The following is a 21,673-nucleotide window of genomic DNA, read 5'->3' as shown; positions in this document are numbered from 1 at the left end:
TCCCCACTATTCAATAGGTTGTGGCTTTGATGCAAATTTGTCTGTTTGAGGAAACTGAAAGTATATATCCTTTATTCACTATTAGAAAAAAGCAACCTCTAATGGGTCCTGTCTTGGGTCGCTTGGAGGTAGGGTACAGTGGGGCATACATAATGACTTTCTGAGCAATGAAAATACTATGGAGATCAGGGATACCTTAGGGAGGGCTTTATCTATTTATCCTAATCTCTTCCTATTTTATTCAATTATAACATTAGTTAATACTAATTAAGTCCATACAATAATATTCTGGAGACAAATAAAGCATTTTGATGCCTAGGAATTTTAAGTAACATTAACATGTTGTTACAGAGGTGGAGCTTATAAGAAAGGCTGGCATTCTCAGGTACAGCTAACACAGAAGCATCTGGCTAGTGTGCCTGTGGTTTTCATTATTCTGGCAGCTGTGGGGATGGCTTCTCTTCCATGACCAATTGGGGCTTGTTTAGCTGAGGCTGGCATTCTGCAGTGTCTGAGTATAACTCTAAAGGCTGAGTGGAATTGTGTCAGAAAGACTCTACTGCATCTCACTCAGTCATTGCAAGGCTAGTTGAAGTAGCAGAATCTAATGGGCTGGCCTATGAGAAAACCTGAGCTCCAGCTCTAATTAAAAGGAATGCTGTCACTAGCAGTGACAGTTGTGCCAATCCACAACCACTGTATCACACCACTGCTCTGCACACATAAACAGGGTTCTCCACTGATATCCTGCTGCTTGTTCTAACATGTCATTGTCACACAGTATCATGGGTGTACTAGGTCATTTACCTTCACTTCTTTCTGCACACTTTTATGATGTCACAGTCTTGGGAAGGCATTTGCTGTCATTGAGGGTACTCCAGGGTTTAAAAAATTCTTTAAAATATTTTTTTCTATTATAATCATTACAAACATCTTAAAGATCACTTGCGCCTCTAACACTACTTCAGAATTATCACAGCTGGGACACCTGTCACCAGATTTCACTGTTGAATATGTTCCAAAAGTAATGCTATTGCTCTATAATATTTAACAACATTAAAACATGTAATAACTATATGTCACTGTACTGGCTTTCCTTTGAAATCCTGTAGATTTTATTTTAGACAACTTTTTTTTTTCCTGAGAATAGGTCTATAAACTTTACCACACTGCCAAAATGTCTATATTCCACGTACCCCATTTTGTGTATGCACACAGCCTGTCCACCTCTCAGTCCTCCCCAAACACAATGTCAAGATAAATTTAGTCTAGGTAACCAATCAGTTAATCAGCTGAGGCCCAGGGCTACTCAGCTCTTTCTTATTCTCTAAGTGTGGAAGTACACATGCGTGCAGAAACATGTACCCATACAGTGAAGTCCCATGGTTACTAGAGAGAAGTATGCATTCTGGAATCACACTTACTAGTTGCATTCTCAGTTTTGCTACATAGAGGACAAATTATTTAACCTCTCAATTTCCTCACCTACAAAATAACTAATATGAGTACCCAAAACTCTTCGAATGTATTGTTAAATATGTTAATGAGCTGCAAAATACACAGTATAGTGACTGATACATAAAACCTGACTTTTTGAAGGTGAGCTAATTTTATTACTAATACTAGCAGATATAATTATGTACATGGTCTTTCTTTGATGTCCAGGAGTGACTGGTTCTGGGATCTCCTGCTACTAACATCTGTAGATGCTCAAGTCCTTTATAAACACATAGTACTGACATATGACCTACATGTCTTCTTTCATATATCTTAAATTATCTCTACATTACTTATAATACCTAATGCAATGTAAAAGTTAGTCATTTTAGAATACTGTCTAGAGAAAAAAGACAATAAAAAGTCTGTACTTATTCAGTATAGACAAGTTTTTCCCCCTAAATATCTCCAGTCTTTGGTTAGTTGAATCTGTGCCTGTATAACTCAGGGCACAGAGGGCCAACTGTACTTTAATAATCAGATTTATAAAATATAAATTGTTAAATATTTTATTTTACAACCATTTTACATTTTATAAAATACTAAATTTAATATTTAAGGTAAAGGAAAAAAATACTTGAAATAGTACCCGGACTCTCCCACTTACACAGATCACTTCATATCTAAATTCTTCAGAGATGCTACATGGGGAAATGATTCAGAGAAATTATGCTTGCTTGGAAGGCCGACAGTATAATAAAAGCTTTAGCTGGGCCAGTGAGATGGGTCAGCGGGTAATCTAGAAAGTGGAGAATGCTAAAGCATCTATGCCAGCATTGTGGTTAGTAGCAAGGACTGCTACTAAAAACATGTTTCATTCAGAGAAGGCCTCTTCAGTCTGCCTCCAGGACAATGGGCAGCTCAGAAAATGTTCGATTTAATTAGTTGTGTAAGTAGAAAGAGACAGTCATCCGTTTCCATGGATTCAAACGCATCATTGGCATTCTTCTCCATGGAAACAGAGATGGGAAAACAGAAAATGCTAAAGTGAATGAAGTCACTGAGCAGTTGGTGAACAAAGATCCAAGAAAAATAATTCATCAGTAGTACTATGACATTAGTTTAGGAAAGAGATATAGCACATATTTAGTGTTGTTTATGAAACATGTGGTATGTAATGTTTAAAATAGACAGAAATTTAAGATGAAACAGAACAGATATTTTAGCATGAACACACACAAGTTGGGGAATGCCACAGAATAAAGGTGTGGCTTTATGCACAGAAAACACAATGGTACAATGTCTACAAGACTAGCAGCATTCCTCTTGCAGTAATTAGTCAGGAGTTCCTTGGCCAAGGTGATAGAAAATACAGGGGTCAATCAATAAACATAGTAGCTCTATTCCTGTCACATGTTACCCTTTTTAATTTAAGAATTTAAATTAACTTTAAATTAAAATTTAAGAATTTTCTTTTGGGTATATTAAACTATAGAAACATTTCAAGTTTTACAATGAAACATTTTAGTTAATTTATATGAATGGGCTTGTGTGCTTTTACTTTACAACACATCACATATTTTGTTTTTTTAGAAGATTGTATTTTTCATTAAAATAATGAAGACCTCATTTTATATGGTTCTTTTTTTCTTGTGGCACTCTGATTAAAAAAACTGCCTCCCTCGGGAATTTTGTCTCAATCTGTCTCTCGATTCAATTCAACTCAATTCACTTGTAGTCCTGGTCCTCAAGGTAATCACAGACTACTGGGGAGGAAAGATAATTAAATACATTACAATATTTACTCATTTCTTCAACAAATATTTCTCACATGCCTACTATGTGTCAAGTACTGTGCTAGACATGGTAATGAATTAAATGGTCTACTCTTGCAGAAGTTACTATATTATGTGGAAGGGAAAGACGTTCAAATAGTCATTCACACAAATACAGTTATATACTCTGTAAAGGAAGCCTACGGAGTGCCAGGAGAGAATGCAATGAGGAGAGTAAAGTGAGATTGGCTTGCTGGAGCAGTTCTCTTTGAAGAAGTAGCTGTATGGTACAGCGCATGAAGGTGATTGAAAGTTAGGCAGGCAGACAATAGCTGGTAAAAGCCCTGAGATGGCAAAGAGCTTGGCAGAATTGAGAAACTAAAAGGAAACAAGTTTTCCCAGGAAACAAATGTGCAAGGTGAGCCTGGAGGGGCAAAGAGGTACAAGTGATCTTTTAAATGTTGTTCCAAGCACAATGACAAGAAATTAAAGAGATTATAAGCCAGGAGAGAGGGTAAACACACAGACTTTTTTTTTTTTCCCAGCTCAAGCAGAGCTGAAATATTCAGTGAAAATTCAAAAGGGGCAAAACAACAGCATGATTATTATAAAGTCAAGATGGGTGTAGGGGCATAACATGTATTCACATGTGCAAAATCCTGGACTTGACTCTCAGAAAAAGAAAATAAGGAAATAAAGAACAAAGGAAACACTACAAGAGCAGGCTTTACTCACAGCCTGGAGAAGGTAGAGGATCAGGAGTTCAATGTCATGCTCAGCTACAAGGGAGCTGAGGTTAGCCTGGGCTAAATGAAATGTTATTTCAAACAAACACAGTCAAGATAATAAATGACTCTTGGGGTACTGACAGTGCTCTGTTCTTTAATTTAGATAGAGTTTACAGATATTTTGCTTTATAGTTTTTTTATATTTAATTTTATTTTTTAGATTTACTTATCATGTATACAATGTTCTGTCTGCATGTATACCTGCACACCAGAAGAGGGCACCAGATCTCATTATAGATGATTGTGAGCCACCATGTGGTTCCTGGGAATTGAACTCAGGTCCTCTGGAAGAACAGTAAGTGCTCTTAACCTCTGAGCCATCTCTCCAGCCTCCTTTATAGTTTTTTGTTAAGTTGTTCATATAAGTTATAAGTGTTTCTTTCTATCTGTCTCAAGATAAGAGGCATATACATTTGCTGTATTTTTAGATATTGTTGTACATGATGAGGAAGTTCCTATTTAATGGCTCCATTTTCTCTAGTATTATCTGGGAAGAGGAGGAGGAGAAATCGGGAGCTGAGGTTTCAGCAAATAGAGAACTGTGGTATGATAGAGTTAAGTAGAGAGATTATTTGAAGCAGGATCATGAATAGGCATATTATAAATCTTCAGGTTATGTCTGAGTGCTCTGTAGGTGCCAAGGGTACATAAATCAGGTCCACCCAGATTTGGAAGTATGATAGCCAGGTGAAACAAAATGGGAGCAACAAAGTGAATTTTCCCAGGGGAAAGTCAGAATCATAGGCCATGTAATCAAGACTGAATAGGGAGAGATAAAGAGAGAAATTTATGGTTAAAAGCTAGGGAAGATAATGGGTTGAAGGCTCAGGGAAGAGGAGAAACTACTGTTTTTCATTACTAAGTGAGCTGGCAGTGATTTTATTCAATGATAGCATTCAAATGGGTGATGAGAGGTCCCAGATATCAAGTTCCAAGAGGAACTGTGGATGCAGGCAGCTCAGATGAAATGCGGATAATGTCCGATAGAGGGAGAGAAATATTTGTAGTGTATACAAAATTTGAGTTTTAGTAGAGAACAAAGCAAAATGGTATGGGGCGGGGAGGGATGGCAGCCAGAGAATAGAAAGTATAGTGAGAAGTACCAAAGACCAGAAAATATCCTTGAGGCTTACAAGAGGTTAGAGTTCACAGGTAGGAGGTCATGGAAAAATGGAATATAAGATGAAAAGGTTCTAAAGAAGAAGTATGACGCTTTGCATTTTTTAATTTACTGCCCAAGTAATCAATCATGACATCTCAAATACAAGCATGTACAAACATTACAAATAAAAATATTTATTTTAATTTTATTTGTTCTCTTTTGAGACTTATGACTCTGTGGGTTGGGGGTTTTGACAATTCTGGAAAATTTTTAGCCATTTTAGCTTTAATTCTCTACAATACTCACTTTGTTCTCTCACACTGGACTTTTATTCATAAATTCATATAAATTACGGAGAAGCACACTGAATAATTTTAAATCATCCAAAGTTATTTAAAAACTTAATTCTTTGAGTACATTGGATAGTTAATTTATCAATAATTTTCACCTCATCCTAATCCATTATCTGAACCTTTAGTATTTAATTTCTTTCTTGTCCAAGAACTGGAATAAAATATAACTACAATTATATTTTCTTTAAAATGTTTATGTATATTGCAAATTTAAATGATCAATAAACTCTCTTAGGACAGAGTTGTTTTTATTAGTTAGTATTCCTTTTGTGTTTGTGTATGTGCCCATGTGTGTATGGAAGCCAGAAGTCAGCGCTGGGTGTCATCTTCAACTGTTCTCCACCTTCTTCCTTAAAAATTACATTTATGTCTTCATTTTGTGAGAGAGAGAGAGAGAGAGAGAGTGTACGTATGCCATGGTGCCCGTGTGACAGTCAGAGCACAACTTGCATGAGTTGTTTCCCTCCTTCTGTCTATCAGGTGGGTCTCATGAATCCAATTCAAGCAATCAGGCTTGGCAGCAAGTGCCTTTACTTGCTGAGCTATATCACAGGCACTGAGCCATGAGCTCATCAACCCAGCCAGCCTGACCAGGCGTGAGCACTGCAGATCCTCCTGTCTGCTGTTACAGATGTACCACACTGGCTTTTGCATGGTGCTAGGGATCCCAACTCAGGTCCTCATGCTTGTGTGGCAGATGCTTTACTGAATAAACCATATCCCCAGCCAAGTACAGCATCTAAGTTTACAGGGCACTGCTTACCAACGATGAGTCTCTGGAGGGCACCTTTATCTCCATTAACCGCAGCAGCATGAACCTGAGATGCTAATGAGGGCCCAGTAGAGAGCACATTCTCTGATATGTTCATAGTTTTCTCCACAACCTGAAACAATGGTTGAGACAGTGAGTACAAGCAGAAAATACTTCTAAAACCTTTCTTATCAGTGATAAAACCTGTCTTATAAACAGGATTTATCACTGATATTTAAATAGGACTTTAAAACTCACTCCTACAACTGCTCTGACATGGAAAAGCAGATGGCCTTTGTACAACTTGCTTAACAGAAGAATGAGAATTGGGTAGAGATCTTTCTCAAGGAATGAGAAGACATTCACAGTAGGCACAGAGTTTAAACGTCACAAGACTTCTAAGATTAATAATACAGGTGATGTGATTCTACAGAATACCTGTTGAGATCAGACAGTGCCTTGCTTAAGTTACTCCATATTGTGTAAAATAGTGGTTTTTCAGCCCGTGCTTTGCCTGGAGAGACTCCACTTTATTGACAGCTTTTAAACTGTTTTGAGGATAGAGAGTGATGGTGCTCCTCGTGGAAGTGCACATCAGTTCCTGCCCAGTACCTCCCATGCAGACTGGCAAGTGACTTACTCCTGAGAGCAAAGAGGGTGCCATGCTATAAACTTTTCCATGAGACCATGGAAGCATGTGAGCATATGGAGATCATATCAAGGAAGCCAGCCCCAAGGACTTATTGGACACACCAGACCAAGGATGGACTCTAACCTCCTCACCTGGACTTCATGAAGTGGAAGACACCTAGCAATGTAGTGACAGTGGCCCCACTAACCTATCTTCTGAGACCTAGTGTGTGTGCCAAAGATTGGCAGGTAGAGTTCTCAACTCTTCTTGGAACCTCAGCTCTGCCGGGTCCCTGGTTGCTGACTTGACCTACTTGCCTGCTATCTGCCAATCCACCTCCTTACCTGTCTGGACCTGAACTCACTGTACTTGTTCTAATCTGATTCTACCCCTCTTGTCTTTGCAGCTGACTATGTCTTTTATCTACACCCTGACTCTCATGTGGTCTGATATGAAGAGCAACAGCTTGCTTTCTGTGGCTGGTTTGGTTTGTTACTGATAAAGACAGACTCTACTTGAGTTTTTTTTTATCAGCCCATTTCTTAAATTTCTTACACTTTGTCATACTTCTTTAAGTTGTAGTCATTCTATAAACTACATCTGTGCATATTTACTGTATGCCATTTGATACGTGAGTACTACTAGTAATTGAGATTGGAATAAAAATAATCAGCAGTTGCCTTGGCCAGATTACCAAAGCAGGTGTGATTATCTACCTAAAGGCTACCATTATAATCATTATACCTTGTGAGTTTATTGTGATTCACTAAAATATGACATTGTAGAAAGACAAAAAGGCCCGCCTATGTTTCTGACATAGCTCTTTCACAACTAACAAGGATTATTGTTCTAATTTAGAAAACATTAAATTATAGTAAAAGTTAGCTTTCCATTTCTTTAATTTTCTGACAATGTGAGTTAATATGCTGGCAAAAAAAAACATGGATGGCGTTGTGAGACACTTCTGTTGTGTCTGAGCATGTCTGTCATGTTAGAACAAAGAGTGTCATATGTAGGACTGTATCAATGTCACTTGAGAGAAACTACAAAACAAGAATTAAGTTAAAACATAGCAGGAGACTACATCTGAGTTCCTGGTCCAGTTGCATTAATGACAGCAGTGTGTCTTTAGACTACATCAACTCTTAAGATTTTAGTAAATATGAAAAATTAAAAGGTTTGACTATGTCCTTTATTTAACAAGTGGAGTGCCAACTCTTCTAGGCATTGTTCTGAATTCTAAAACATCATTTTGGATCCAAAGTGAACAGAGTTTTAGGCATGCCAGACCACAAAACAAAACTTATTTGAATACTTTGAAACTATTAAAATAGTTATATCTATCTCTATACTAGTTATAGGTACTTAACCTTAATTTTAGCAGCCCAGTAATAGGTATACAGCTGGTGCCAAGTGAATGTTTATTGAATGAAATGTCACAGGGTGAGTACTAAGTCCAAAGGGTAAGTCAGGTCAAGGCTTAACTTCAGAGAGTTATGAGTTTTCCCCCCTCACTTTCTTCTTCTAAGAAAGGGTCTTAAAATTTAAAGAGTAGGCTGGGTGGAGAGTTTTTATGTAGCGCAGGATGGCCTTAAACTCCTGATCTTTCTGTCTCAGCCTCCCAAGTACTGGGAGCACAGGCATGCACTACCACAGCCAATTCTTAACTAAGCTTGGGTTTTGTCAGAGAATGAGATGAGTAGTATACTGATAAGACCACTGCATTAGGAAGTAGTAGACTGAAGAGTCTTGGCTCCACTACACTTTAATTTTGTCACCCTGGGAAAACCATTCCTCTAGGGTTCTTTTTTTAACAGAAATGCTATTTTCATTGCTGCTCCCAATAAATAATTTTTTTATAGAAAGGAATCAAAGCCACTTTGTTAGTGCTATAAAATGTATATATACCATCATCATTAAATAATTATAAGTCTGTGCAATTAAACGTTCTAATTATTATTACTATGCAAAAGTAGTGGTGCTGAGCTTACACACACACAAAAAGAAAAAGGGTAGGATGAAAGGGTTGGTGGCTGTGACAGGTGTCAGGGGACTCAAATGTCAGACATGGTGTCACTTGAGATGGCACTCCAGAAAGAGAAAGTTAGGCCACCTCAGGCAGCAGGAAAACTGAAGCAAAGACTAGGAGTAAAGAGAACCACAAATGCAGAATCCCTCCTGTGTGCTAGGTAGTGATGATATGGCTAACTTTCCAGGCACATGGACCTGGCTGGGTGTTCACAGAAAATTCTGGAAAGCTAACGGTCACCAGGTTAAAATCTTTTAATACTTGGTTAATTCCTAACTGTTTTGCAAGAAGTGGTCACTGTCACTTAGGCACTGCTCTTTACGGTTTACAACATGCTTTCCCATCCCTTCTTTCTTCCTTGCACGGACCCTCAGAAGCAGCCCAGGCTAAGTCATTGAAGCCCCACTGGTGGTTCTCCTTATATAACGGAGGAAGTAGCGCAGAAAGAAGGGGCAGCAGCGCGGAGGCCAGGGATGGAGGCTCAGGCCACACCTCAGAGCAGGCGGGCCAAGAATCTGCAGCAGCGGCCAGGGCGATGCTCGTCGTCGTACCCGAGCTGCCCGTGCTGGACCGTTTTCTACTCACCCTTGCCTCCAGGACTGGCGTCTGGGGGCGGCCCCAGGAGGCACGAACCCCAAGGGGCCGCCCCTCCTGCCAAGCCAGGCAACTGCGCCGGCTGGGACAAGACCCCACGACACCAGAGCCCGCGAGCTCAGAAGAGGTGGCCTGAGGCACTCGGCCGCACAGCACTCTGGGAATTGTAGTTCCCATCCCCCAGAGGCGCAGCCTTACGCGGCCCCTTCCAATCCCGAAGAGCCTCGCGCGCAGCTGGCTCGGTCGTCCCGGGCCCAGAGCCTACTGGGAAAGAGAGTTCCAGCTCTCCGTGACATGGTCAGTGAGAGCCGTATGGGACTACATTTCCCGAGGTGCTTGGAGGTGGGCAGGACCCGGAAGTGAGGGCGTGAGAGGCCTCTCTGGAAGTTGTCCCGGGTGTTCGCCGCTGGAGCTCCGGGTCGTGAGGACGAGGTGCCGCTGCTGCCGGCCCCGGAGCCCAGCCCTTTTCTAACCCGGTCTAGTCCCAGCCGCCACCTCCTCACCCCGCCGTGGACCCCTGTCGTTACCATGAATCCTGCCGTCTTCTTATCTTTACCAGACCTCAGATGCTCCTTGCTGCTTCTGGTGAGTGTGTGTGGGGATGACAAACCCTCCGACCGTATCCCTGACCGCCTCCCGCCCTCCGCGAGGGGGAACAGTGCTGCCCCTGCTTGCCTCGACTCTCCTCTGCTAGCGAGGCGTGCACACACTGGCGAGGCGTGCACCCCCTGGCGCTGCCTTCACTTTCTCCGGTTCTTTGGCTTCTTACGCCCGCGATCCACGAGGCCTGGGAAACCACAGTCTGGTCTTGGGACCTGCAAATAGGACAATTCCCCTTGGGGGAGTGGTACGTGGGAGGTCACGCCGAGGCCCTGGAGTTCGTTTCAGTTTTGTGGACGTGAGGACCTGCTTGGGGCCTCGGATACATTTAATGTTTTCTCCCATTCTGGGAAGGGTGTGAAGTCTACAGGTTCTGGGGTTGTGAGAATCTCTCTCTGGATCCTCGAAACAGCCTGGCAAAGCCCTCTGTTGTGGCTTCATGTGATTGGTTGGAAACCCGGAACTGGAGACAGGTTTGGTGTCTACTGGGAGAATAGGAATTTTAAAAGATGGAAGGTGGATTATCTGACAGGCTCTTCTAGGACCTCTTGCAAGCCTTGTTGCAACTCATCTCCCTCACCGAAGCATATGTATATCCTTGTCAGTGCTCTTGACTTGAGAATAACCAGTCCTTAGTACTTCCCAGCCTGCCCGGCATCATCCCATTTTAGAAAGGAACCTTTCCTCAGTTCTTCTTCCTCCGAAGTATCTCTTGAATGTGTGGTTTACGTTGGCCTCTTCTTAAGGTCAAATTGAGACAAATGAGAGGCGTTTAATTGGGCAATATGACAGTATTTGAGACTGCTTGAATTGTGGTAGATTCTTAGAAAGCAGAGATTAGCATCGTTGAATATAAATTACTTTCTTCACAGCTTAAGAATAATAATAAACTTACAAGAAGCTGTATAGTTGGTTATAGGCAAAACTGAGCCTAGAAATAGATTTCTTAATTTGTAGTGCATATTCCACCATATCACATAAAAAGTTTAGCGTTTGTACTTTAAATACTTTTCATTCTCTTTATGACTTGAAAGCCATTTTTAAAAGTTATATATAATACTTCTTTTCGAAATAAAATGATGTAAACTAAATGAAAATACTTTTGAAGGCTCAATTTGTGCATAAACAAGGCTGCATATAATGTCTTTTTAGCACGTGTGACTGTACAACAGTAAATTGCTTCTTTATGAAAGAACTCTGTGTGTATGAGTGTGTGTCTGTGTAGTTTTATTTACTGTGGCACGTTCTAGAACTTTTGCAGTAATACCATTAGAGGCCATACACTTCTTAAGGACACTAATTATTAATCTTTCCTCATCATAAAAAAGAGCTGCCTGTTAGAAATTATTCTTAAGTGACTAAAATTCAAATAAAAAAATCTTAAGACACTGAAAAGTAGAAACATTGCTCAGGAATATGGTGTCATTAGAGTCAAGTTTGAGAATGAGAACATTTATTTTGATGTAGTGTGCACTTTTTTTTAAAGAGAATTTATCAATCCTGTTAAATATCTAAATGAAGATTTCTTCTCAAATAAAGCCTACATTTTGCTAAACTCTAGTTAAAAGCACACTGTGTTTTTATCTTCCTAAGCAAAGGTAGAAGAGAGGACTAGGAACATGAAGCCATTTTAGAGAATTCCTGTGCAAATTAATGGGCTGGAAAACAAAGCCCCAGAAAAGTCTTCATAAACAAGAAGGAGAAGTCAAACTGGGCTCAACTTGAACGTGGTATTTACTTACTTAGTTCTAATAATCTTATACTAGTTTAGCAAATATTTATAAACCACCTGTCTAATCGCAACAGTGAGTAGCTTGTCTGACTGCTAATTCAGTCAGTGTGATGGAACCTGCTTATTCACTATCCCCACCTGTTTAATGAATAATCCTCTGGGTTCCCTTCAGGCTTCAGCTTGGTGCCTTTCACAGACAGAAAACTCCAGTTCCCACTTTGCTTAGGTCATCACTTTTCCCTTAAGTGGTTGGCTCTAATCATCACATATTCTTTTACCACAGTAAGAAGCACTCTGCATTAAAGTTTTAACCTCTGAGCCATCCTTCCCGTTCTGTACTTCAGTCTTAAAGAGCTACTAATATCTGCTTAAATTTGTCGGGTTCATAAAAATAATAGCTGAAATTATAACACTAAATTTCAGGAGGCAAGTAGCTGTCTTCTCCCTGATCTCAAAAGTATTCTAAAATCTATCACTGTGCTTAAAAGCTTGTCTGCATGGGTAGCTACTCACAGACACTTGGTGTGATGACTCTCCCATTATGTGTTAATTGGCCTTTTCTACTTTGTGTCTGAGATAGGTTGATTGAGAACTGAAATAGATTCTTTCATGCTTAACTGTTTCTTAGCCATATTCTCTCTGGACGGGTGGTATGGAAGTTTTTAAAATGAGAGCTAAGAGATGGCTGAATCAGAATGGAGTTGTTTCAGATGTCATGAGTAAACTGTGCTTTAGAGATTTATAACCCTTTATTTCAGTTGGTTTATTGAAGATGTCTCACTAATCTTTAGATTACTAGGTTCAAAGATTCTAGGTTGTTACTAGCTCTGATAGTTCTGTGCTTGTATAAGTTAATGCCTTTGCTTTGTCCTTTTTTTTTTTCCTTTTCAAAATGTACAGGAAGCCAAGAAAATATTATCTATTTTAGGAAGCTAGGTAATTAGTTTGTAATTAGTAATTAGCAAGTAAATACTTCTAGATTCTGCTGCATTTATTTTTTAAAGATTTTTATGTGTCAGTTTTAGTAATTGATGGCAACAATAAAGAAAATGTTCAAGTGTTTAAAAAAAAGTGCTGTTGGAAGCACGTAATTAGATTCATAATAGGTGGGTTTTTATCCTTTTTATACCCATGGTGCACACTATGCGGTTGATCTTTGCAATCACGTGAGACAGTGCTAATAAAATGCAGTTTAGTGTCCTGGGTTCTGTTCCGAGAACAGGCAGACAAATGAACAAGAACAGAAAATTGCCTGGGTTGTAGACCAGGTCTGTCTCATAGGGTCCAGATATTGGTTTAACTCCTCCCCCAACACTATTAGCACACCTATAAATTTATTCAGATTGGTGTTTGAGTATTCCTGGTTGTGTCTGTTTTTAAAAACTAATTGATCACATTGGAACCAAATAAGTTCCTCTGCATGGCAATTGGTTTGTTTGTGTGTCTCCTGTAACTCTTGAGTGCTTGGAATTGAGTCCGGGGCCTTGGGTGTCCCAAGCACACACTGTACTACCCAAAGTGTCAAAGTCTAAAGTCTGCAGCTTCCTCTCCTCTCTCCCTCTCTCTCTTTTCTTTCTTGTTAGGGTTTTTTTTTTGTTTTTGTTTTTTTTTTTTTTTTGGAACTACTATAGAACACTCACATTCTTGGTATTACTAATTGTAGCCTCTTGATGTGGTTTTGAAGTTTCTCTGTTATATTTACTAATAGAAATCTGTAATTTAATTTTTGTGGTTTCTCAACCACCAGTTCAATATTCATTGCTAACTTTGATTATTTATCTTTCAGGTTAAAATTTTAAAAATTTATTTACTTCATAAATCATGTAAAATTCATGATCTTTAAAAGCCAGCCAAACTGTGTTGTCAATTCTGATTTTTTGTCTGTTCTACTCTTACCAACCTTCTAATGTAAGAGGACATAGTACGTTTTTACTTTTATAAGGGCATGTCTTAATAAAAATTAATTTAAGTTATTTGCTTTTATGTTTGTATATATGTTTTTCTAGTTTGATTAAATTAACATATTAAAAATACCTTTTCCAGCTAAAAGTTTTATCTTAGAGGTGTTGAGATGGAACTCTTCTGCCTTTGTGTGCATGTGTGTGTGTGCGTGTGTGTGTGTGTGTTTATAAGTTGGAGGGTACAAGTATATGGATAATCAGGAGGCCAGAAGACAACTTTAGACATTGTCCTTAAATGCAGTCTACCTTGATTTTTGAGAGGGTCTCTCATGTTCTTGGAACTCACTAATTAGGCTAGGCTAACTGGCCGCAGAGCCCTAGTCTCCAGCTACCCAATTTTGGGACTATAAAGTTGTGCCTGATTTTTAAATTTTAGTTTAAAGAATTTTAATTTGGGACTGGAGAGATGTCTCAGTGTTTAAGAGCATTGTCTGCTCTTCCAAAGGACCCGGGTTCAATTCCCAGTACCCACATGGTAGCTCACAACTGTCTGTAATGCTCATTCTAAGGGTTCTGACACCTTCATACTAATGTACACAAAAGATAAATAGATAAAAATAAAAAAGAATTAATTTAATTACTTTATTATTTGACAGTTTCACACATGTGTGTATGGTGTGTTCCAGCCATTTCCACCATATTATCCACTTTCATCTCTCTTTTCTGTCGAAACCCTTCATCCCAAGAAGTTCACTTTCAAATATAATGCCTTTTTAAGAAAATGTGAGAGTTTGTGTGTGTGTATGTCTGTCTGTCTGTGGGTAGGCGGGTGTATGACTTACTGAGTTTAATTAGGACTGCTTGCATGAATATGGGTAGGGAGATTATTTACTGGGACATGGGCTACTTTTTGATGAATGCACCAGTGATGAAAATGACACCCCATTCCCCATCAGTGACTAGGTGCCAGTGGCCCATGAGGAAATGCTGATAGATCCTGCCTTGTGCAGGTCATCACTGCAGTGAGTTCATGAGTGCAACAGCCTTTTGTGTTCATAACACATCTTTTTGTGGCATAGCACCTTATTCTTCAGCTCCTACAATCTTTCCACCCCTTCTTTCACAATGTTCCCTGAGCTTTGGAGGATGCAGTTTATATTTGTATTTATATTATTTATATTTATACTTATAGATTTAGGACTGACTACTCCACTATCACCTATGATTGGCACTTTGACCAGTTATGAGCCTCTGCATTAACTGCTGCCCTCAGCTTTAAGAACCTTTCCTAGGAGAGAAAGGAGCAGCACAAAGCTATGGGTATGAATCTGGGTATTAGAAGATAGGCTGACGTGTCCTATTTGTAAAACATTACTTTTTGGAACTCACTCATTAGACTAGATTGACCGGCTAAGGGGCCTATGACGTTCCCAGCCTCTGGCTCTTGACCAGGTTTACAGTGCCAACACCCAACTGTTTATGGGGGTTCTGGGAATTGAATTTAGGTTCTTAACTGCTTGTACTCCACTAGCTAGTAGTATTCTTAGATTATTATTGTTTCAGTTTTTTTTTTCTGCTGTTACGAAGAGTTCTGCAAACATTCGCTTATGCATATACAGTTTTGATTAGTGTACCTGTGAGATAGATTCCTGTAAGTGAAGTGAAATTGCCAGTGGTCAAAAAGAAATGGACAGTACTTGGAACTTTGTATGTAATGCTGGATATCATGAAACACCACTACTCTGGAGTTTTGCCGTTTTGTGGTCTTGCCAACAATGTAGGAAAATTTCTCTACAATCCTCCCAGAGTAGGACTGAGCATTTCTCACTGTGGCATTTCATTTACCTTGTTTCTTGTAAGAGATGTTTGAAGTTTTTCTTATTGTGTACAGATGATTTGCATATCTTTCTGTGTGAAACATCTTCCTGACTAGTTATTGGTCTTCTATCACATGAGTCCTGCACACTCATGAGTGTGTACACACAAGTGCTTATGTTTGCATGTTCAGACACTGACTCAACTCTTAACATCCTTATTAAATTGTGTGGCGTACCTAAGAGTAAGATGTACTGAAATACACTTCTGAGAAAAACAGCCTGAATTCAGTAATTGGTCTGGTGGGCAGATATTTGTAAAAGCCTTTGAAAAGATGTTCATTGGCACAGTGACAGAAAACTTCTAAACTGTTGCCAGGGTATTAAGTGCCTTTCGAGGTGCTCTGTCTTTAGATGTGCTGTGATTTACTTTTTGCCAAGATACTTAAGTTATTGGTTGTTTTGTTTTTATAGGATTTTTAAATGTACAAAAGCAATACATTGAAAGATATTTGCTGCAAATCTCAAAATAGAACCTATAACTGTATTTCATGGGTCATGCAAATGTGTCAGTTTAATAGAGAAAAAACTAATTTGAATTTATAATTCTTTGATTATAAACAAAAATGAATCTTACAAACGTGTACACACACACACACACACACACACACACACGTGACATGCGCGTGTGGAGTCAGAAGGTAACATTTGTCGTTTCTCAGCTGTCTGCTTCTTGCTGTCTCTTTTGAGATAGGGTCGTCTTACTGGCCTGACGCTGGGTTGGCCAGCCAGTGAGCCCAGGATTGGGCTTATCTCCACCTGCACAGTGCTGTGATTGCTCTCATGCTAATTCTTTGTGGATTCTGGGATTCACTCAGGCTCTCACTTTGCTTACTGAGCCGTCACTCTAGCCCTCAATTTCTTCTGTGCATATTATATATTCTCTTTTGAAAAGCTTGATAACTCTTCAGTGATTCAGAAGAAATGTTCTAACAACTGAAGGAATCTGTTCATTTGCTTGTTTCTTGTGTTTATTCAAGTGTGTGAAGAATGGATGTCAGGGCATCTGCATGCCAGTCTTAACTCTCTTGCTTACTGAACACTGTAACCTTGGATAAATAATATAAATAAAAATTTTAACTCAGCAGGTGGTGGCTCACACCTTTAATGCCAGCACTCTGGATTCAGAAGCAGGGCAGTCTCTGTGAGTTCCCATACTGGTCTACAGAGTGAGTTCCAGGACAGCCAAGGCTACATAGAGAAACCCCGTCTCAAACAAAAACAAAAACAAAACAAAGGAAAAAAAAAAAAACAAAGCAAAAAACAATTTTTAAGTCTGTAAGATAAACAGATTTGATTCTGTAATTTTTTTATGTGTTGAATCTTTCTTTTAGAAAAGATAGTCTTGTAGTTTACTCTAACTGTAGACATTTGGTTTGTACTTTCTTTTAAAAAATTTATCTTTTTAGCAAGTTGTAGGACTATACCATCCACCTCTTATCTATATAAGGAAAAACATGCATAGCCACAGGTTTTCCAACAGAGAATATTGACTTGCTGTTTCACCTAACCAAGGAAGTAATTAAAAGCAGTTTGACTTTCCCCAGGATCTATCCATGCCCTTGATTCTAGAGAGGGACAGTGCCATCCCGGGATGCAGGAGCTTCCTTTACACCGTTATACATTTGCTTATACATTCTGTCTCTTTTTTTATTTTAATTTTTATTTTTTTATATTAATTACAGTTTATTCACTTTGTATCCCAGCTGTAGCCTCCTCCCCCATTCCTTCCCAATCTCATCTTCCCTCCCTCATCTCCTCCCATGGCCCTCCCCAAGTCCAGGGATAGGGGAGGACCTCCTCCCCTTCCACCTGACCCTAGTTTATCAGGTCTCATCAGGACTGGCTGTATTATCTTCCTTCGTGGCCTGCTAAGGCTGCTCCTCCCTTGGGGGGGGTTAGTGGGGGAGGTGATCACAGAGCCGGCCACTGATTTCATGTCAGTCCCTATTCCTCTTACTAGGGAACCCACTTGGATACTGAGCTGCCATGGATCTGTGCAGGGGTTCTAGGTTATCTCCATGCATGGTCCTTGGTTGAAGTACATTCTGTCTCTTGAGTGCCTGTTTGCCATTTGCTATGAAAGAGATAAAGGTGATTAAGATATATCCCATGCTTTCAAGAACCCTGTGTTTCGCTTAGAGAAAGAAGCTGTGTGTACATAATTAGAATACCAGAAGCAAGAGAGATGCCTTTGGTGATTGGCACAAACTTCTCAGAAGTATGGATGAGAGTCAAGTGGCTTCACATCAGAACTACTGGATCAGCCTGCACTGGAAGAGTGTGCTTGAATGGTTTAAATGTATGTTGAAGTTTGAGAGATACAACTAAACAGATCTGTAGGGAACAAATTATTTTTCAGTGGGAAATCTCCAGGTCCCTGGAGAAAGAAGAATTTGAGCATTATCTTGAAGAGGGAAATACATGGGGTAATTTTTAGTTTTCAGTAGAATGAAGAAAAGAGGTTGTGCCTTTTAATACCATAATGACTTTTTTGTATGAATTGAATACCTGTGTGTGTGTTGTTGATTTTTTTTTTTCCAGAAATCTTGTCTTTTTCTGCTGACATGGCTGAACATTAGAATTGATTCTAAAAAAGCTAGCAAACTCTTTGGCCAGCTTCATTAACAGTTGATTAATTTAGAAAAACATGTTAAAAAATCATGGTCTTCGATGGATTCTAATGAACATTCAGATGGCTTCATTCAAGAAGGAATAGGAAAGCATAAGATCTTAAAGGTCTTATGTAATGTCCCAGATCTCAGCCTCAGTTTTTCTTGTAAGGACTGAGAAAAATCCGAACTGCTTTGCAAGTCTTCTCCAGTCTGTGATTTTATCATCATGTAGAATTAATTACACATTATACTGGCTCTTAATTTTAAACATTTAAGACAAGACTATAATAGAGAAAAGCATTGAAAAAGACCCAAGAAACTTCCTAGGAAAAACATTTTAGTAGTATTTGAACTAAGTAAACTAGGCTTCATGGTAGAATGAATGTCAGTGATTGTTCTTAAGATGGATATTCTGGAAGGAGACCTTTGATAATTGAATTTAAGAGCTTTGAGGAAAATGTCTTTAGAAATCATAAGAGCTTTACAGTGTGGCTTGAGCTTGAGTGTCTTACTTCACCTGGTAACTGTGAATTGGGCATGTGCAGAGTCACAGCTGAAGTTACAGCATTTATTAAAGTTAGCATTTATTAAAATTGAATAAAACTTGTACTCCGAATCAGAGTAGCTATATTTAAGTCAAAAAGCTGCTGTTGAACACTATACATTCTGGAACATTCCCTTACATCATGGAGTCCCCTGTATGGATGTGAATGTACTGTTCTTGAGCTAGACTGCAAGGAGGTAAAGAATGAAGAAAATGACTCAAACACTATCTCTGATGGGTGTGGAAATTTTTAGGGCTTATCTGCTCAAGGGGCAGTGATAAATTGGAAAATAACAGTAATCTAATCAGCACAGGTTTGTATTTTGTTTGTTAGGGAGTTAGGGAAGTGCCAGGAATAAAAGTTAGCATTTGAAAATGAGAATTTGATGATGGGTGCTCACGCATGTAATCCCAGCATTCTGGGAGGGAGAGGCAGTCAGATCTCTGTGAGTTCAAGGCCAGCCTGGTCTGCAAAGAAAGTCCAGGACAGCCAGGGCAACACAGAGAAGCCCTGTCTTGAAAGAAAGTAAGAAATTGAGTCTTAATATTAGTTCTTCTCATAGTTTATAAACTCATTTAGTCACTGTCCTTGAGACATTGATTGTGTTAACTATTAAATAGGATTGAATAGGTTATGGGGCTCTCCACCCCAATTCAAGAGTATTGTAACTAACTTCGGGGTTTGACTCTCTACAATTTATCTCCGTGCTAAACTCTCATCTGAGGTCTACATTGCTAAGTGATACTTGAGGAGAAATTTAAAATTTTTATTTTGTTGTGTGACAGTTTCATACATTTATGAGTTGATTATTTTCACATCTATACCCCTTTATTATCCCCTTCCCTATCTCACCAGAACCCTTCTCAACAGTTCTCCCTCTGCTTCCCTGTTTCTTTTTGTGTGTGACCCATTGAGTATAGTTGAAGTTGCTTGCTGAAGTGTGGGTGGGAGAACATGGGGCCAGGACAACTTCTTTATGGTTACACCACTGAGGAAAATGACACCTCTCAACAACCAAAAATTACCGTCGTCCCACAGGGAGAGACGGGATCTCATTTTATCCATGATGAAATGTTGTTGGCCCCAATGTTGTACAGATTTTTTGAAGATAACTACAGCTGTAGTGAGTTGAGTGCAATGGGTATGCTGCACTAGCAGCCATCTTTTTTGTTGAAAGCACTCCTGGATCCTACGTTTTCCCCTCTTTTTCTGTGATATTCCGAGGTTTAAAAGGGGTGATAATAGCTGTCCTATTTAGGAATGGCTCACAATTGTCTGTAACTACAGTTTCAGGCCATTCAATACCTTCTTCTGGCCTCCATGGACACTGCATGCATGTGGTGTACATACATGAGTGCAAACACTCAAACACATATTTTTATTTTCAAAATCTTGAAAGAAATAGTATTTGGAAAGCAATTTGACAGCGTGACCATGACAAAACAATAGTAATAGGTTCCCTCCTAGGCTCTATGATACCCTTCACTCACTCACCATCATGGGTTCCTGACCAGGTTTACAGAACCAGGCAAGAGTTTTTCAGAGGAGATTTACTAATATACTTCCATTGTATAGTATATGTATATAATTTAATATATATGTATATATATTACACATAATATATATGCAATTTGATAAAATTATATATAAAAACTGGTCTCTTGATTTTTTTTTTAATTGTTAACTTGAGGCATTAGGACAATATCTTTGCCAGGAGTTAATGGTTTTATTATTGTTGTTTTTGAGAACAAGGTTTCTCTGTGTAGCTCTGGCTGTCCTGGAATTAACTTTGTAGACCAGGCTGGCCTCAAACTCAGAGAGATCTATCTGCCTCTGCCTCTCAAGGGCTGGGACTAAAGGCATGCACCACCACACTCTGCTAGGAGTTAATCTTTTAACTTGAAAAATCTAGGTTAATGAACATCTTTTTCTCTTTACTTAAAGATGGCTAGAGATTATATGAGATCATAAAGGTAGACTAATGTGTTTTAAAAAGCATCTTTTTGATTAAAGCAAACTACTGCAAATGATGAATAAATTATGATATAGTGATATAGTATAGATTACAAATGTGTCTTTAAATAGCTGATTTCATATTTCTTACTGATTGTCCTGTTTAGCTGCTTTATTGCAATTTAAGTTTTAGGGGAAAGGCTACTTTAAAAAACAAGTCACTAATGCAGCAGTGAAATCTTGTCTTTGTTTGAAGAACAGATTGAAGTGTAACATAAGCATTGTGAGTTAAAGTTACCCTTGAGAGAAGTGATTGGACATTTTTATTTCTTCTAAGTTTTACTTCTGGAGTTCTAGTCTGAGTATAGCAAGATGTAAGCTAACTGGTGACAAGTACATGCCTCTGTAATGTCTCTCGGGTAGTCTCAGAGCTGAAAATAAAGTTTTTATCATTATTAAAGTGATTTCACCTGCTGCTGGCCACATATCTTGACTCACAGCCTACCACTTCTGATTCCTGTCACCACCTCTATTGTCCTGTTGTCTTTTGAGGAATAGTATAGATACTGTTTCTGATGCATACGAGGTGGTGTGCATGTTTCTGCTATGGTTTTATTTTTTAAAAAAGGGGGTAAGAATTCTCTTTATTCTTTATCTTTATTTCAAGTATACCTTATTACAGATTGGCTTAGTTATTTTTCTATTGTTGTGATAAAGCACCACAACAAGGCAACTTACAGGAGAAAAAGTTTATTGGGAACTTAGGGTTTCAGAGGGTTAAAGTGCATGACTTCACACGGGTAGCATGGTGGCAGGCAGGCATGGTTCCATAGCAGTAGCTGAGAGCTCACATCTGGATCCACAAGCCCGAGGCACTGGGAATGGTATGGGCTTTTGAAACTTCAAAGCCTATCCACATTTGACACACTTCCTAATCCTTCTCAAACAGTTCCACCAAGTGGGACCAAGCATTCAAATATATGAGCTTGTGGG

At 39.1% G+C, this 21,673-nt stretch overlaps 2 protein-coding genes across 4 annotated transcripts in view; one reads left to right on the top strand and one right to left on the bottom strand.

Moving 5' to 3' along the window:
• The window catches only part of Invs (inversin), a 140,897-nt gene extending 131,292 nt beyond the window's left edge, over nucleotides 1-9,605 (bottom strand). For all 3 annotated transcript variants that reach the window (XM_021654105.2, XM_021654107.2, XM_021654108.2), the window contains exons 1-2: nucleotides 9,452-9,605; nucleotides 6,219-6,339 (exon numbers count right to left, since the gene is read on the bottom strand). In XM_021654105.2, the coding sequence (XP_021509780.1) occupies nucleotides 6,219-6,324 (106 nt within the window). In that variant the 5' untranslated portion in view covers nucleotides 6,325-6,339; nucleotides 9,452-9,605. The remainder of the gene's footprint in view (nucleotides 1-6,218; nucleotides 6,340-9,451) is intronic.
• A 221-nt stretch (nucleotides 9,606-9,826) lies between these two features.
• Nucleotides 9,827-21,673, top strand: part of Erp44 (endoplasmic reticulum protein 44) — a 96,708-nt gene continuing 84,861 nt past the window's right edge. The window contains exon 1 of the mRNA XM_060379885.1: nucleotides 9,827-10,045. Coding sequence (XP_060235868.1) covers nucleotides 9,989-10,045 — 57 coding nt within the window. The 5' untranslated portion in view covers nucleotides 9,827-9,988. The remainder of the gene's footprint in view (nucleotides 10,046-21,673) is intronic.

Source organism: Meriones unguiculatus, chromosome 3, assembly GCF_030254825.1.
Source record: "Meriones unguiculatus strain TT.TT164.6M chromosome 3, Bangor_MerUng_6.1, whole genome shotgun sequence".
Classification (NCBI taxonomy): domain Eukaryota; kingdom Metazoa; phylum Chordata; class Mammalia; order Rodentia; family Muridae; genus Meriones; species Meriones unguiculatus.
The sequence above is the reverse complement of the archived record's forward strand: the minus strand, read 5'-3'. Positions and strand labels throughout refer to the sequence as shown.